At 38.9% G+C, this 19,050-nt stretch overlaps 1 protein-coding gene across 1 annotated transcript; it reads right to left on the bottom strand.

Annotated features, from left to right (window-relative positions):
* Positions 1-212: 212 nt before the first annotated feature.
* Positions 213-2,492, bottom strand: SCG2 (secretogranin II). The gene has a single exon (XM_058703301.1). It carries the CDS (start codon positions 2,480-2,482, stop codon positions 629-631), a length of 1,854 nt encoding a protein of 617 aa, XP_058559284.1. The 5' UTR covers positions 2,483-2,492; the 3' UTR covers positions 213-628.
* Between the last annotated feature and the right edge of the window lie 16,558 nt (positions 2,493-19,050).

Here is a 19,050-nt window from a genome sequence, read left to right as displayed (position 1 = left end):
TTGGAGGATTTGCATTCTATAAGCATGCAGCATAATAATACGTTTGCTCTTATTTCTTACCTGGGTTGGCAGTGGAAGGTAAGGAATTTCTCTTTGTGCTCCATAGTCGCTGTCTCTGGCTTTCCAGAATGAATAGTCCACAGTTGTCGAGAAATAACATTTATTAATCAACAATAAAACACACAATAGAAAAGGCCTTATGAATAAAACTATATATTTATAATGCTTTATTTTTTTGATCCAATACTTCACAAAACACTACAGACAGTAACAAAATAATTCAATAATTATTAAAAACTTTCCAGAGAATTATAGGACACTCTTTATAATATGTGAGCATCAACAAGGCCACAGCCATTAAATACACTATTAAACACTATCACACATATCTTTCTTGATTAAGGGATATGATTAATTTTTATCCAGAAGTCATAACATTGACACATATCCATACACAAGAGAACAACTCAGAATAAGTGAAGCAGATACCCCAGTGAAATGGAATCATCTGCCTTTATATCATTTAAAGATATTACAGTGTTAACAGGATAGAAGTCAACACACTAAAGAGAAATGTTGGGGTTTTCTTGGGGTTCGAGGAAGAAAGTAGGGCAATTGATGAAAACTCTTACATATTTTCCATTGCTCTCTTAGCAATATGCTCCCTTCCCTTTTCTACCTTTTCTTGGTTGAGGTATTCCAGCACTTTCATTAACAGATCTTCATCCAAGTACTGTCTGTTTGGGGTATCATCATTCTTTGGGGGCCCCACAGGGAGCCTTTTGCTTACCGATGCCAGTCTTTCAGTCTCTTGAGAGCTACCTTGATTCAACTGCTCTTTGATGGCCTGCTCAATTTGGTCCTCTTCCTGTTGGTTATCTTCAGGGGAGACTTGACTTGGAACTCGCTTCACCTGGTTTGAATTCATGATCTCAGGGTATTTCACTAGCATCCTGGCCAAGTACTCTCCTAATTCTTGATCCTTGTCACTCAGGTTTTCATATGCCATTTGTCTGTTCTCAACATCTGGCATCCACGCACCTTTGGGAAGCTGGTTCGCTCCAGATCTTCCAGGACCGTAGGGGAGCCTGGGCAAAACTTTCTCTCGGTTATACTGACTGGAAACATATGGAGGCTTTTGGTTTGCTGCATTTTCCATCCCTAAAAGACTTAAAATGTCCTCAACAGTTAGCCCCTCTGGTAGGGCCTGTGCCACAGCACGACCGGGCGTTTTGGAATAACCATTCTTGGAGAGCATTTTGTTTGGGAAAGCATCTGGACGGTCTCCGTCAACCTCTGAGATGTCATCTAGGTCAACAGGAAGTTCAACCTCCTGCTCGGGTTCCACCGATCCATTTGGCTTCTCTCCAGTTTTGAGCATGTCAATTAAGTCTTCAGGGGGTATCTGTAAATTCCTTGAGATTTCAATCAGCTGATAAATAGACTGAGAATCAAGTGGTTTCTCAAAAAGCCTGGTTGCTCTTTCCCCGCCTTGCCCATTCTGTGCCCTCCCACTGCCTGCAGCATTCACTAACCTTCTCAGATAGGCAATTACTTTGGAGACATCATCTGAGAGTTGGTCTTTACTCTCTTTCCGGAGATCTTCATCCTCGAGGCCCAGCTGCCCTGAACGCTTCATTTCTTCATTGATTGGATCATTTTTTTCTATATTCTCCTTGCTGTCTCTTACCTCTTCCTGGGTTTGGCTCTCTATTTTTTCTTCTACTGGGTTCCAATCTTCTCCCCCAACCACATCTTCATAGGCAATGTTATTGGCCTTGTAGATACTATCTTCATCATCTGTATAAAGTTTTTGCTCCTCGTCAACTCTCTCACGCTTCTGGTTTGGTCCTGTCAGTTTCCCTAGCTCTTGGAACACAGATTCTAGTGTGGCAAGACTTTGAGGAGTATATTGTTCCTCCACTATTTCATTTGTGCGTTTAAAGGGGTTATCCCTGGAATTCTCTTCATACATAGGAGGGAATCGCATGTGCTTAAGCTTCCTCTCTGGCCATGGTTGAGTCTCGTAATCATCAGGCATGTCCATTGGAAAGTTCTTTTCTGAATTCAAAGCATAGGGCTTTTCTTTTGGTGCAGACTGAGGCTCATTTTCGGCCTGTCTCAAAGCTTCAAGTATTATCCTCATCCACTCATCTTCACTCAGAGAATCCCTTGTACTTTCGGGCAAGCGACTTTCATCACCATTTTCTTTCTTCTGAAGAGGAACAGAGATACCTTGGTAGGGATTGTAGTCTGGGCTGTTTTCTTCTTTGTGAGCTTGTTGTCGGAGTTTTTCTATGTATTCCAAAGCTCTGATCATTTCAGGACTGGGAAACTTTTGGGCATTCTCCAGTCTGAGGTCTGGTTCCTTCTGAAGCAGCTGGTTTCGCTGAAATGAAGCTGCTTCATCTCCAGAGATGAGGAAAATTAAAGGGATCAGAGACAGAGCTGCTCCAAGCCGGTGAGTCTTAGTTTCTGCCATGTTTGAATGATGTCCCTAAAGCATAGAAAATATGAATTAACACAAATGGAAAACTAGAAGTCACTATAGCAAAAGCGGTAACTGACCATTGAGGGAGAACACATGGCAGAGATTGTTTCACATTAAACTTAGGATGACTCTTTTTAAAAGCCATACATATTTCCTATACAACCCCTCACAAGCTAACTGCAGGAATCCAGTGAAATTGTGACCCAGCTACATCAATTTTGCACGGCATTCACTTGGTTAAAATAATAACAAAAAGACTGATATGAGGTTTTGTTTTTTAATTTGCAAAACATGTAGTTTGTTTTTTTAAGTATGCATTGTCTTTAAAGTAGGCATTAATAATGCATTAAAGTATGTTTTTAAAGTATGCATTAATAAAAAATTTCCAAGGTGACTTTTAGTTCTCTTGTATAGCATTCCTACCAAAAATCATTGGCCAAAAGAATTAGTTGCCTTAATTTAAAACATGATGTATGTATGTATGTACACATGTACACACACACACACACACACACACACATACACACTGAATGATTTCCTTAAGGTTGTATCAAGAAACCATGTGGGTTAGTTCTTGAACTGTCCATCTAATTTTGTTGTAGAAACACCACAGCAGTGATATTATATATGATGAAGTAATACGGCATCTTAACATCGATCATACTGAATTTCCTTATGGATGAATCCTATTTACATATATTTTTCAGAAATGACTTGTTCTTACACTGACACTAAACCCATCTGTCAATTTTTAAAGTTCTATACCTTAATAATCTCCAGAATATGGATCTTCTCTGGTCCCAGCTAGCAGGCTAACCTAGTGAAGTTTCTTCCTGTGTAAACACACTAAGAAAGTAAACTTTTAAAATGCCTGTGTTCCATATGTCTTCTAATAATTTTGTTCATGACTGTCTTCCAAAATGCAATCATGGTTATATTTTTCATCAGCCTTTAAGAATACATAGTAAATAATAACAGATGCTTCAGAGAGAACATAAGTTTTCTTAACCAGTCTATTTCTGAATTTGTGAGTGTTCAGATTCAGCTTGACTTATGTCTGTGTCTATTTTGGTGTGGACCTGTGAAATCTTAAATGACTCATACTGTTAGAAAATCTTAAAATAACCACTATGTAACTCCCCATTTAGATAAACACAGACAATATGTTGAATTCTTCCTACTTAAAAATCTTCATTCATTTTTTTCTCCAATGCTTCATAATCTCACATATGAATTAGCAAGGGGGTTATTTTTTACATGTTTTACATTAACATTGCTAACATTGAAAAACTATTTTAATATTTGCAATTTTGTCGCAAATAAATGTAAGGAAAGATCACATGTTTGTTCATGATATCTTACTTGCATCATGATTTTGTGATATATAAGCTAAGTTTTATGAGCACAATTTTCTGTTAGCTTAGACATCAATTGTAGAAAATATCATTTTTCACTAGAGCATTTTGGTTTTTAAGTAATACTTTCAGTTTTTAGACCTACCAATGGTTGTAGTTAGAGAAATTTCTTTACCATAAATGCATATTTATTAAAATGTTTCCCATTAATCAGACTACTTAATTTACTGAAAGGAAAAAACCTTTAAAGGCATGTCAGAGAAAACTCTTCAAATGTTCACTATGAATTAATGTTTCCTATAAGAAACTGTAAAATTTAAAGAAGTGTAAATTCTTAGATTCAAATAAAAGTACATTCTAATTTCTTCTTTGTATTATTTCAGGATTAATTTAGCTTTGATGATCTATTTCCAACATTGGCATTTGAAATAGCAGTCTTAAGAATCTTAATGAACTTATTTTCTTTGAAACCAGTATCTTGAAGTATTCTTAACATATGAGTTATGTGCTTGTCTTTGAAATCGTTATCTCGGAGATGGGCTTTGCTGTGGAATTGGGGAAGAATACATCGTGCAGTTATTCAAATCACAGCCTAACACATGCTATTCTTTGGTCATTTATAAGGTTCAGTTCGGATGACACAGTTATTGCCTTTGCGTAAGACTCGAGGGATTTCTTTCCCAGGTAGCAGCTCTTCTATTTACTAAAGATGGTGACAGCTCTAATATCCTATGTACAATTTGAACTAAAGCTTCGTAAGCTAAAACGTCTTTTCTATTGAAATTAGACTGGAGCATTGACAAATACAGATGGATATATCTAATTTGAGCAATCCTACTAATTAGGACAGAGAAAAAAGAAACACTAGTCCCATTAAATATTTACAGTAAAATATTGTACCACCTCTTTCATTCAAACATAGTAAAAATATCTTACACAGTTATGAATGTTTTCCTCATGGAAATTCGAAATTATCATCTCTCTATAATTCGTGGTCACATCCAACCTATACCCCAAGATAATATTGCACCCTGAATAAAAGGAAAAGCCTGTACTCAGGATAATTCTAATTTTACTCTCCTGGGACTAAAACTGGGGAATAACAACGTAAGCCCTTTCAGAGGGTATCAATTCAGAAAATAATTTTAGACAATTTATTCATTTTGAGCTCTTGTAAGGTAAATGTCAAAGAAAATAAGAAAAACTAGTTCCAAAATTGGTTGCCTCTATGACTAATGTGTTTAACAGCCCTTGAATGATTGGAAACCTACTGCTAAGAATATTAAACATATAAATTATATCTCCGGCTTTGTATCTAGTTCTTAAGAGAACAAACAATACATTAAGGAAAGAAACAAAATATCAGGCTTAGTTAACTTTACATTAATATGGGTATTGACACTAAAATCCTTAACTTTTTCACACTTCTTACATATGGTTATCTGAATAGCATAATGGTTATAAATATCCAACAGCAAATGGTATACATCATAGATTCAATTCTATATGTAAATATAGATTTATCTATAAATAAATATATGTCCTTGTATTGGTTGAAGAGCAGCAGGTTGCTATTCAGTTATTCTATAGATAAAAGGTTGCCAAAAGGTCTTTTTATTCTCAGCTAGGATTAAGGAAAGAACACGCAGTTTAGAACTTTCCAGTAAATCGAAGGAAAAGCAGCCTTACCCCTTTTTTATATGGCAGAGAAGGTCCACAGCATGTCCTTCCCAGTCCGCCTGGTGAGCTGCTCGGGCCGTTTCAGCACCCGGACAGCTCCTCGGCTTATAGGGAGCCGCCGCGCCTGACTCCGCACTGCCACACTGACGTCACCCGGCTCAGCCACAAACCGGAGCACAGGCGAGTTTTTTCAAAGAACCCGAGAGAAAATAATCACTTTATATATTTAAGGGGGAAAAAAATGCTGCATGCTTACGCCACCTGTCTTTTTGTGGCAAAAATTGCAGTTTTCTTTTTTTCTTTCATCAAAATTTTTGAGACTGGCTCTGCACAATTTCCCTTAGAAAGAACGAAATCTGTCAGACAGACGGCTAATTGAAACGTAATCTCATCTATGTTCTAATATCTTGTGATAAGTGTTTCCTGTTGCTGTTGTTTTTGTCGTTATTTTAAAAAGTTTTACACACAAGGACTTTTTTTCTTCATTGCCCACAAGGAAATTACATTACCTAAGTTCCCTGGTATACTCTGAAAGGAATGGAAGTCACATTATTATAATGAAAAGTCGTATTTTGTATCACGACCACAAGCAGCATTATTTTTAAATTCACATTTATTTGAATAAAAAAGAAAGTTTTCTTTTTCTTTTTCTTTTTCTTTCTTTTTTTTTTTTTTTTTTTTTTGGTTTCTGTTTGAGAGTAAACTTTAAAGTTCTAATGAGTTGGAATTTTGTTTTAGAGCTTCAATATAGTTTTGAAGTGGGTAGTCATAAGATTTCAGGTCTGGTACCCAGTAATTTTCTATGAATCTGTCATTATCTTTTACAATACCTGTCTCAAAAAGAGAAGCTCAGAAGTTGGGTGTTAATGAAAAAACTTCCATTAAGTGAAAAACGGATTCTTTTACTGTTAGAGAAAAATGTGATACGTATGTAATGGGAATTCATCTGCAATTGAAAGCAAGTTGAGATATAAATATTTTTTCCTTTCCTATGGAATCAGAGGAATTGAATACCTTCCATACACATGACTAATCCAGGGAATAATATACCGATTAACTCCCAACCTCTCGTATTTGTAATTCATGACCCATTGCTCTGCTTTGCCAGATAATATGATTATATATTTTAATAATTTATATTTCTAAATTTTTAACTATTTTATTAAAGATGTGAGTTTTTAAAAACTGTATGTTTTGAAATATATTTTAAGTATGAAAAGAATCTTGCCATATAAGAGATGCTTTTATAGCTCTGTTCAATGAATAATCAGCCACGGATTTATCCATTCAATAATTTGTAATGCCTATTAAGTGCCAGATACATAGATGAATTATATACATGTGTTAGCTTTTATATGATACCATATATACACACACACACACACACACACACACACACACATATATATGATAGCTTTTTATCACATCATATATATGGCCATATATATATATATATATATATGTATATATATATATGCTTTTGAGGATTCTTTAGTCTATTTAGCCTAGTGGGGATGACAGACAAACAGATTATTTTGATATAAATTGGGAAGCACTAAGAAAGAGGTTAGCCAGCGGTGTTTGGGAAGCACTGTGGACAGCCGTGTCATTCCTTCTAGAAATTCAAGGGAAAAACTCATGGGTAAGAAACCTCCTGGGAAAAGAAGACTTTACTAAGATATTTCATTATCAGGTTTTATTAAAGTGATTTCTAACTATGTTAGATAAACCACAGAACTCTTGAAATCCTCAAGGAGACAGGAATCATTTAAAATATTAGGAAAAAAACCTTGGGAAAAATAACCCTTGATTTTCCTTCCTTGCTCTCCTATTGAAAATATTTGATTTTTCTAAATGACCAGAAGCACTATCATCTGTGGATTGGCATGGAAGTCATACAGCTCAGATGGGAATCTTACGGCCAATTCATCCAATAGTTTTATGCTTCATAATGAGTTTTTAGAGCAAGGTCAAGTGCTAGGTTTAAGAGAAAGGGTTGAAAATCCCATTTCTCAACTACCGTCTCAATGATATCAGCTCTTTTGCTGATGTTTTTGTTAGCTTTACACATAAAAACATTTTCTTTAACCTTGACAAATATTTAAGCCACTCTGAGTTTGACCTAATTTGCTTTCTAGTAGCTCTGCGTGGCCAGCTGAACTAACCAGTATCAATATTGCCCCAGAAAATTCTGCAAGCTTACTCTTAAAGTGTTGAATTAGTTCAACATATGTCTCAACAGCTCTCAAGGAAGTCACTCTTGACCAAGCTAGTACATAAATATGGAACTGAACTCTTTTGGTAAGGACCGGAAACTAAGATCCCAAAGTCAATCTCTTCCCTAAGATTAATCACCCAATATCCATATAAACCTTCATTCAAAAACTCCAAGTAGAATTGAGATGTCAGAAGGCAGCTGCTGGGAAGGACTGGCTTCATCAGCTACAGGTGTGGGTAGAGTAATGAGCCATATGTGGGTAACTGAGTTCCTGCCTCTATATGATACTATGATAAATACATATCATGTATAGAGTTCCAGGATGTTCCAAGCACTGTACTTGGAATTCTACAACCTGATTTGATGCTCATGACAACTGTGAAAGATAGTTGTTTTTATCTCCATTTTGCAGATGATAAAACTGAAATTCAGAAATAAATAAGTTGGCCACTGTTTCCTCATTCGTAACTGGTAGAGGTGTGATTTGAACCTAGTTCTTTCCAAAGGCATTTCCATAATAAAGACTATGATTTCGGCACTCTGCCAGGTTATCAGGATAGAGAAATGAATATGGCAGGAATCCAACCCTTAAAGATCCAAGTCTAGAATGTAGTCACTTTGACAAAAGTCCTTAGGGGTTGTCCCAATTGCTTTTTGTGGTCACTGTCCAGATGGCCTAGGCCCAGACTCCCATCTGGGGCAGCAAAAATGGAAACCAAGAGTCAACATTAGATCACTTCATTGATGCTATGTGGCATATTATAATGTCTTTTAAACAAGAGAGTAGTTATTGAATTTGGAAAATTCTATCCACCGGCAGGCTGTGTTCTATAGATTTTTCAATTTTTCGATTTTTTAATATTTAGCATATCTCTAGAAAACATTAAATTTTTTGCCAGTAGTTGTTGTTCTAAAGGAAACTATTTGCTCAAATAGAGATCTATTTGAAGAAGTTAAAAGGTAATATGTAGAGAGAAAGCAGTGTTGCTGTTGATGTGAAGTCTTTTAGAGCATGTACAATATATTACAGATAACCGATAAATCTTTCTATTACTAAGCCTGAGATAAAATCATTCTAAAGGTTCCTTACAAAATTTTAATCTTCTGTTAGGTCCAAATTGCCAACTATCATTGCCTCCGAGAAACAAAGCTTTATATCTGGACCATTTTCAAAATAATTATGTACCATGTACGGTAATAGTTCTCACTAAATTAGCTCGCATCCTTGCATGTGCTGTGAAGATAAAGCCAATCATTCACAATTCAAATCTAAGTAATCAGAATGGGCTAATTTGTTTTTATGATCAGATTTTCTTAAATCTTAGCCATTTCATTCTTTGTTACTCAATTTCATATTTCATTTAGACCAGACTTTGAGTTTGTCATTTGTACAAGCACTCTTAGTTATCCCTCAATTCGAAATGTATCTCTCCTCCTCTCCATTACACTTCCCATTTTGTTTCAATTTGTATGGAAGCAACTCAGATAGAGAAGCCAATGTGTCTTCTGTCTCCTCTTTGTGTCATCTCCTTCTCCCCCATCTCTTAATCCCCTCATTGTTCTCCCCCTTGGAAGATAAGACTCCTGGCGGAGTCCCGTCTGAAGATCTGGGCTGTTTCTCATTGCTCATTCCTCACATGTCTGCCTCCCTTCTCTTCTGTTTACTCCTCCTTCTTTATACTCCTGTTTACTCTTTGCCTCCCTGGTTCCAAAATTTATTTACGCTTCTTCCTCTTAGTTATAGTATACTTTCTTTATTAATAAATGTTCCTGTCATAAGATGAATTTTTTTTTAAAAAAAAGCTCACTATCAAAGAAGAATGAAATGTTTTTCTATTTCCCTTGCAAAGGCAGAGCCTGCCAAATTGCTTTCAGAAAACATATAAATCAGAAACTGGGTGTGCTTAATACTGTAACTATCTAGTTTCTCAGACAAAATTCACTAGTTCTGGGAGGCAGGAACTCTGTTTTCTACCACTGTACCCTCACACTGACCCCATTGCCTTAGACTGAATGGCTGGCCCAAATGATGCTGTCTTGAATTGAGTTCAGATGTGCTCATTCCTACTATCAAAGCTCCATTCTGGAAAGTTTTCATCCTCTCAGAGTGTGGTTAGGCAAATAAACTGCCTGATTCATGTGAGCTCCAGGCACTGCTAACAATTTATGCTGGTATTTTTTTTTAAGGAGATTTTCTTTCACTATATTTTTCTACTGTTTCCCTTATTTTGCAAAACATTTTCCTGGTATTTGAGTTAAAATTTGAAATTGCACGTAAGAAAAATGAGCCATTTATAATTCTAGTATTTGTTTATTCTTTGTTTTGGGGGGTGGTAGTTCTTCTTCTTCTTCTTCTTCTTCTTCTTCTTCTTCTTCTTCTTCCCCTCCTTCCTCTTCCTCTTCCCCCTCCTTCCCCCTCCTCTTCCTCCTCTTCTCCTCCTTCTCCTTCTGCCTCTCCTTCTTATCAAGGTACCACATGATTGGTGGCCCTAGATAAACTACGTAACATTTAAGGCCTCTTCTAACCCTTGGACACTGTGCCTCTTCTCTTTGTGAAATGGGATTTGGCTGTGAAATTATTTTTGCATTTGCCTACTAGGTACTAAAATATGATCTTTCCCATAAATCCTCAATGACAGCCACTTAGATAAATTTAGGCTTTCTTTTTCCATTGCCTTTGGATTCTAGAACCATCTGGTGATTGGAGGAAAAGAAAGTACCATTTCCTTAATCTAATGCCATGCATGTCTGAGCATCTGCTCCCTCAGTGGATTTTGGGAAAAGAAATTTGTGCCCTAGAAGTTAATTACTTTGTTTAAAACAACACTGGATGTCTCAATCTTTCAGATTCTCCTGGCATAATTGTTTTGTGAATCAACATTTTGAGTACATACATGCAAACATTTTAACAAGGATATTTTCTGTTTGGAAATCACCCAAGTACACATTTTTATGCCTCCTTTTAACCAGAAGCCCAAGGAGTTGCATGAGAGTCTTCAAGGTCAAAGTTTAGCATCATTATGGTCAAGTTTAGCATTTTGTCTTCAGGGCTCCCACTGATTCACCAGATGACTTTCACAGTTCACGTAGTCTTTTTTGGGAGTTCAGAGTGCTATTTTGGTAAAACGAGTATATCACTTCTGGAGGCAGGGCACTCCCATGTGTAATATGAAGTCGGGAATTGAAAACAGTCTCCCCAACCTAAAATCTCCTCCCCCAAAGAAAGCCACTGAACCTGTATCCCACAAATAAAGCAATTTTTTTTTCTTGAACTTTCAGTATGGAGTCTGGGAATTAGCACACAAATCAAATCATCTACGACTTTGACACTGAAGAAAGGAGGATATGCTACAGGTAGGGGGATTTACAGCGACAGTGCCGTGATTCTCTCTGTGGTTCCAGATCAACAACACCAGCCATCACCTGGAGAATAGCAATGCACATTCTCAGACCCCACTCAGATCTATCAAATCAGAAACGTTGGGGATGGATCCTAGTGATTGAGGTCCCATTACCCCTCTATGTGATTCTGATGGATCCTAAGTTTTGATAAACAGAGAATTACAGCATAAGAAAGCAAGCCTGAGAAAAAGACTATACGGAGAACCCCAAGAATCCTCAAAAGCCAGAACAAAGACTGTAGTCTAGAGGTAAGAACCCTGAAAGTGGGGGATGTAGGGGGAAAACTGAAGTAAAAAACAACAAAGAGAGACATGATTGATAAAGTTCCAGTTTGGTTTTAACCAGCCCCTTTCGGAGTACTCTAAACTACTTCGAGTCCCATAAGCAGACATTAGCAGAATGAAATGCATCTGTACCAGTTGTCCTTTGTGAGTATTTGGAAAAGTTGCTTCAGTAGCTTTAAACATGAGGAAATGAAATATCCCCATTATTGCTGCCCAAGGGGCTTGGGACTAGAAGCAGTGACTCCAGGGCCATTTCATAAATCACATCTGATATAAAGAAGAATACTAAAAATATGATTAGTTAAGAGAAGTCCTATCAATACTACAGTAAATTTGATTCTCTGTCTCCTTCAAAAGATATGGTTATTTCCATACCTTTCTTAGATGGCATAATGAAACACTAATTTTTCCATTTCTTACATCTTTAAACTTTCCTCATATCCCAACTTCTCATTAAACATAAAGCTAGATTTAAATGTAAATACATTTGACCTTTCCTACAGCTTTTCTAGAGACTTGCTCACCAGTCCATTATTTACTCTTATTATGAAAATGCTGCTGACATTTGTAAAGAACATCTTTTTCTCAGCTTAAAAAGATTTCATTTTAAATTGAATCTTGAATAAATACAGTTGAGTTTATCGGAGTACAAACTAGCTTATAGGTTATTATGATTGGAAAGGCACATCTACTCTGACCTAGTCTATTACTTTCATTTATTCCATCACATTTATAACAACAACTTTCCAGCATATACTTAAGTACCTCCAATGGCAAGCAACTCATTACCTTATGATTTCACTTGTTCCATCTTTGAACAACTTTATTATTAAATTTTGGGTTGTTTCCCTTGTACTGGCCTGCCGTATGAGCTCTTGTAGGCTTGACCATGGATGCTAGAACTCCAGGGCTCCATAGAGCTGGTCTCAGTCCTCTTCCCTATGATGAGAATTGTGCCTCCCCACCCACCCCACCCCCCGTGTTTTTCCCAAGTGAAACTGCTTGACTGAATTTTCTTCATGAGTCCTCATTCTGGTCCCCCATCCCCAAAGCACATCTTTGTCCTAATTCAAGACTCCAAACAGCATCTAACTCAGAGCAAACATCCTTTTTCCTCTCTCTCTCCCTAGGAAATCTCCCCAACCCCACTGCTTCTCCCATCCAACCTCTTCCAAGGAAGCTCAGTTACCCTTTCTTCTGAAGAAGCTTCTCTGACTTCTTTGACACGGCAAATTCTCTCCAGAATATTCTCTCATGGGCCACGTATCTTTCCTGGTTAGAACTTACTGCAGTTGTAATGTAGTATTTATTTGTAAGATTCTTAGACTGTTCTCTTCCCAGTTGATTATAATCTCTTTGAGGACATGAGGTCAGGGATCTTGTTTTGTTTCTTTCACTCTATACCCCAAAGCCATCCAAACCAATCTTAAAAGTACTCACATCTACAAAGAAACATATCAAGACCCAAGCTGACCCAATTCCTTCCCAATCTTTTATCTCCTCCTATATGTCCTCATATAATCAATAATAATCTCTGACCCACAGTTCCAACCACGGAATCATAATTCCTTAGCTCATTCCTGTACTCCCTCCACCCCCTTCTTCCCTATCCATTGCTAATTCTCCCGGTTACTTCCTTCTTATTTGTCCATTTCCACAGCCTCTTCACATCCCCTTATGTTTGGTCTTTCTCAGAATCTCTTTCCAACCTCTCCAGTGTTTATCACTAATCTCCTTTCTCATATGCATTTTTCCTCCAGGAAGTTGGTAACTTAAGGGAAATAGTTTCTATTTCTATTCTGAGCCAGCACTCAGAAAATACTATTGATTGAATAACTGGAGTGTTTGACTTAAAAAAATAAAAGTCAATTTATATTAATTGCCTACTAAATGGAAACCACAGGGCTTGATGCTTAAAAATATAATAGCAAATTATCTTTCAACATTTTTCCATTATGAGTTTCCTCTGCTCAACTGGTACCAACTCGATTAACTTTCCACAGTTTGAGATTTTTCACTGATTTTTTTTTCCTCAATGCTCTCCCATACCTCTTCAGTCCTAACGTCCTGGTTTTTCAGCTTCAGTTATGTAAACTTCTCTACCAGAAGGTATACTTACTGTCATCAGACCCATCTTTAATCATTTTTCTTTCTTTCTTTCTTTTTCTTTCTTTCTTTCTTTCTTTCTTTCTTTCTTTCTTTCTTTCTTTTTCTTTCTTTCTTTCTTTCTTTCTTTCTTTCTTTCTTTCTTTTTCTTTCTTTCTTTCTCTTTTTTTTCTTTCTTGTGTGTGTCCTGCTCTCTCAAAGGCACACATCATTCTCGTTGCCCTGAAAATGGTCTACCACTCTTCTCCACCATTTTGACTCTTTGAAAAAATTTAGTTGATTTGTCTCCTTAGCGAAGCCTTCCTTGATCAATCCCTACCCCCACTGCATGCAGTTACTCCTTTTATTAGAGCATAGAGTTTTAAGGTGAAGTCCATTGAATCCCATGAAATTGAACACAACTGTTTAAGTGTATATTATAGTATTCTTTTTATCAGACAGCTCCAGAGCCATAAACAGATGCTCAAATGCATATGTAATCTTAAAATTTTGTTGTAACTCTTAGTACTGTTACTAAATATTTCTGATTTTCTCCTCTTCTGGCCATATGATATAACTACACCTCTTGGACTCCTGATTGGGTGGTACCATGTGACAAGTTCTAGACCATGAGCTTAGAGTGGACATACCACAGAGTTCGCTCTCCCTCACCACAGTGACAGGCAAGGTTTGGGATAGTGACTGCCCACACAGCCTGGTCCCTTAGTGACTGACTGCAATGTGGAGTGTTGCCTTCCAGATCTTTCAGTGGCTTGCAGAGTGAGCAAGAAATAAAGTTATTTTAAGTAATTGATTTGGGGGGATTGTTTGTTACTGTATCTCACTTAGCCCAAACTGACTGATACAAATATTGAGATCAAGTGGTTTAAAATATTACTACAACTTGAGTAACAGTCATAGTCTTACCTGGGGAAGAATAGTGAGATAAGTTGGCAATGAGGATTTAGTCTTGCATTCCCCTGGGGGCTCCCATTATCAAAAGAGTCAGCCAGATACATCTGTTTCTCAAAGTACAGAATGCGTAGCCACAGCACCATTGAAAGTGATTTTATGTCAGGCATAGACATGGCAAAAGTATAACTGAATTGTACAGTCTGAAATTTATTCTTTGTACCATTCTCCTGGTTATATAAAGATGAAATTTTCAGTTTGGGGCTAGTATGTTTTGAACAGTTTTCTGACCCTTGAAAATCTTCTTTTTTTTTTTTTTGGCCTTAGGCTCAGAGCTTTTTATAGGCTGCAGGATCTAAACAGAAATTTATTAACATCTCTATAGTTTATTGAATTTATGGTTTGGGTTGCCTATTTATGGAGGTGATAAAATTTTTAAGTTGAGGCAGTGATACAAACTTCCTTTCATTTAAGCTTAACAAAAGACTCAGTATAGAAAAATATTAAGAAAATAGGAGTCGAAGTAATCCTTAAAGATAACAAGAAAATTCTTCAAAGGACTAATTTTTTTTGGAAATTTTGTGTTACATTGTAGTTCAACCTTGAGTGGGGCTTAATTTTCATTTTGGGGTCCAGGACTATTGGTTGTATAAGTCACATCCCCCTCCCTCCTTCCCATCTCCAAAAATGCTATATTCAATAACCGAAAAAAAAAAAAAAACCAAAACCATTTAAATTTTAAAGATGTTTTAGTTCCGCAGTAAAGTTAGCCTCAGAACAAATTCAACAGGCAGGAGTTAAATATGGTGGAAGGTATAATACTAGGCTCCTGTCTGGCTGTGTGACCACAGGCAAATTACTCAACCTTTCTGAGCCCCTGTTTTGTTTTGTTTCTTTATGTTTATTTATTTTGAGAGAGAGAGAGAAATAAATCATATTTATTTATTTTTAAATGTTTATTTATGTTTAATGTTTATATATTTGCACGCGCGAGCAAGGGAGCTAGCAGGGGAGGGGCAGAGAAAGAGGGAGACACAGAATCCCAAGCAGACTCCAGGCTCTGAGCTGTCAGCACTGAGACCTTTGCCGGGACTGGAACTCAGGAACCCTGAGATCATGACCTGAGCGAAAGTCGGATGCCCAACCGACTGAGCCACCCACGCGCCCCTCCGAACCCCTGTTTCTTAATTTGCCAAAAGACGTGATATTACCTGGGATAAGAGCCTTAGAGAGTTGCTGCAAGGGCCCAATTATATAACAGTCGTAGAAATGCTCTGGAAAGTTTGCGGCCCTCTGCAGAGATATCCTGCCTGATTATCATCCACCTCCCAATCCCTGGGAATTCACTGACACCGGGCTAGCAATAGCTGAACTTTGAAACTGTCACCCAGCTAAAAGATCATTTCCTTTATTCCCACGTGATTAGACTTGCTTTCGGGGCGCCCCTGCCAGGCAAGGCATCGCCCCCCGCCCCCCATGCCCGCCACTGGAATGAGAAAGAGCGGAGGCAAGAGTCTGCGTAGCTGCTGGCACCAAGTTCCCCTCTCCAGCCGGCGGAGGTGGCGTTTCTTCTGGGAAGCTGCTTCTGCCCCAAGCTGTCTTGACTTCAGCCCGGCGTGGCGTCAGACGGATGAATTGAAAGTCAAAACACACGCGGCTACAGGGAATAAGACGTGAGTCATGGTCCGCTGGGGCGCAGAGGTTCGGGCGGATCCGCAGCAGACATGAATGGAAGCGAACACCTCATTTCATTCAGGCGCGCGCCGCCGCCGCCCTAGCCCCGGGGCCAGGTTCACGGTTTAATCATCAGCCTCCCCGCACAGCCCTGCACGAGGGCGCGCGGGGGAAGCAATTTGCACATTAGGCATTCACGGAGGCGCAGCCATTCATTACATGCATCCCCCGGCTCTGTCCTAATGAGCCTCAGGAACAAGGCTGAAATGTCACGACGCTTGGGTGTCCAGATGCTGCTGAAGCAACCGGCAGCCGCGGGTCAGAGCAGCCAGGGGGCCTCGCAAGCAAACCCCGAAGGCTCCCGGCCCTCTCGGCTGCTGTGCCAATTAGTGTTCTGGGTGAATGAGACTCTTCAGAGTCCCTTGTGGGCATTTTTCCCCTCTGACCTCAACTCTGAAATCTTTCAATTGCCCGCGTGTCTCACCAGTACCCATCAGCTGAAGTAGGGTGTGGGGTCTTTGTTGTTTTGTTTTGTTTTTTAATTTTTTTTTCAACGTTTTTTATTTATTTTTGGGACAGAGAGAGACAGAGCATGAATGGGGGAGGGGCAGAGAGAGAGGGAGACACAGAATCGGAAACAGGCTCCAGGCTCCGAGCCATCAGCCCAGAGCCTGCCGCGGGGCTCGAACTCACGGACCGCGAGATCGTGACCTGGCTGAAGTCGGACGCTTAACCGACTGCGCCACCCAGGCGCCCCAGGTGTGGGGTCTTTGAACAATACCAGTCACAAGCCCAGGAGAGGAAATCTTGTTTTCCTCCTACAACAGTAAATTCCTTCCTTCTGAACCATGCTTCATTACTCTTCATTTTAGCCACAAGTCAAGAAGCCTCCATCTATTAAAAGGAGAGGGAGGCAGTTAATGGGCACGTTCTGGCTCCAGACTGCCCAGGTTCGAATCTGCCTCTGCCCCTCACTAGCTGTGAGTCCTGATCAGGCTACTCTCTCTGCTTTTGCTTCCTCGTCCATAAAATAGAAATCATCATAGTAGGTCTGGGTTTTGTGAGATTCAATCAGAACAGTAAGCACAGTGCTATTATTAACAAGCATTTATTGGCTATTTTCTTTGTGGCAAGCCTTGCATTAGGCATCAGTGTTACAACATGATTAAGATTCGAGGGCTGCCTGCATAGTGTCTAGTGGGAGAAATGGCTTTTGGAAAACCATCTATACAAACCTAAAATGCAATGGGCTGTCATAAATGTGTACTCAAGGGGCAGTGGAGGAGATCTTGATTAATTCTGCACAAGGGGGATGCAGACGATTCCAGGTAGCCGGGAAACTTTGAACGTGGCTGCCAACGATGGATGGAAGCAGCCAAGAGAAGAATAGAATTTGTGTCATCTTAACCTCCCAGGCAGCGGAGATTTTATACACCGCTTTCTTCAGCTGTCCAAAACCCAAGTTGGTCCCACGCGTGGTGCGTGACTTAAGTCACATGAGATGCACGGATGTTCTGAAACCTCATCTCAAGGTCCAGAGCCTCTTTTGCCACACCTGTGTTCCTCCAGAAGACACTGCATGCTCCAGAGGTTAGCTGTGTCTCCCGAACCCAAAGACACTAAGCCTAGTAAAAGAATGGGTCTATGGGCACCTGGGTGGCTCAGTCAGTTAAGCATTTGACTTCGGCTCGGGTCATGATCTCATGGTTTGTGGGTCAGAGCCCCGGCTTGGGCTCTGTGCTGACAGCTCAGAGCCTGGAGCCTGCTTCAGCTTCTGTGTCTCCTTCTCTCTCTGCCCCTCACCGCCCCCCCTCCCCCGCTTGTGTTCTGTCTCTCTCTAGCTCTAAAAAATAAATAAACGTTAAAAAATAAAAAACAAAGACCTGTTTTTAAAACAAGAAAGACACTTGTTGAAGGCCAAGATTTTCTCTATTGTCAGGATATCCTAGTCTTTGGGTGTTGAAATTAGGAGCTTGTAGCTTTTATCAAGTAGCCACAACAGGACAACAAGACAACCACTTTTCAGAAGTCTTCGATGAGAAAAGTTAAAGTAGGACCTATTAACCATACACCAATAAGGAGGGCTCAAATGGAAAGAGGAACCCTTTTGCACTGTTGGTGGGAATGCAAACTGGTGCAGCCACTCTGGAAAACAGTATGGAGGTTCCTCTCAAAAGATTAAAAATAGATCTACTGTACAACCCAGCAATTGCACTACTAGGTATTTATCCAGAGGATACAAGAATGCTGATTCAAAGGGGCACATGCACCCCAATGTTTCTAGCAGCACTATCAACAATAGCCAAAGTATGGAAAGAGCCCAAATGTCCATCCACTGATGAATGGATAAAGAAGATCTGGTTCATATATACGATGGAATATTACTTGGCAACCAAAAAGAATGAAATCTTGCCATTTGAAACAACATGGATGGAGCTAGAGTGTATTATGCTAAGTGAAATCAGTCAGTCAGAGAAAGACAAATGTCATACAATTTCACTCATATGTGGAATTTAAGAAATAGAACAGATGAACATAGGGAAAGGGAAGGAAAAATAAAGTAAAATAAAAAGAGGGAGGAAGACATAAGAGACTCTTATATACAGAGAACAAACTGAGGGTTGCTGGAGGGGAGGTGTGCAGGGTGTTGGGCTAGATGGGTGATGGGCATTAAGGAGGCACTTGCTGTGCTGAGCACTGGGTGTTGTATGTAAGTGACGAATCACTAAGTTCTACCCCCTGAAACCAATAAAAAAAACAAAAGGAGAGCACAGATGGGATGGATACAATTATTGGTTACAAATGACATCCACTCTGGAATTCATAGAATACGGCACACATTTTGTTTTGTTTTTCTTTACAAGTTCCATTAAATCCCATTCAATTCAATAGGTATTTATTGAGGGTTTACTATCTGCCAAGTGTTAGACACACTACTATAGCTATAAC

This window comes from Neofelis nebulosa, chromosome 2, assembly GCF_028018385.1.
Source record: "Neofelis nebulosa isolate mNeoNeb1 chromosome 2, mNeoNeb1.pri, whole genome shotgun sequence".
Taxonomy (NCBI): Eukaryota; Metazoa; Chordata; class Mammalia; order Carnivora; family Felidae; genus Neofelis; species Neofelis nebulosa.
This window is presented reverse-complemented; position numbering and strand designations above follow the sequence as displayed.

Bases quoted from the DNA above. Each gene is read 5' to 3' on its own strand.
- SCG2 (XM_058703301.1), bottom strand. From the start codon at position 2,482: ATGGCAGAAACTAAGACTCACCGGCTTGGAGCAGCTCTGTCTCTGATC.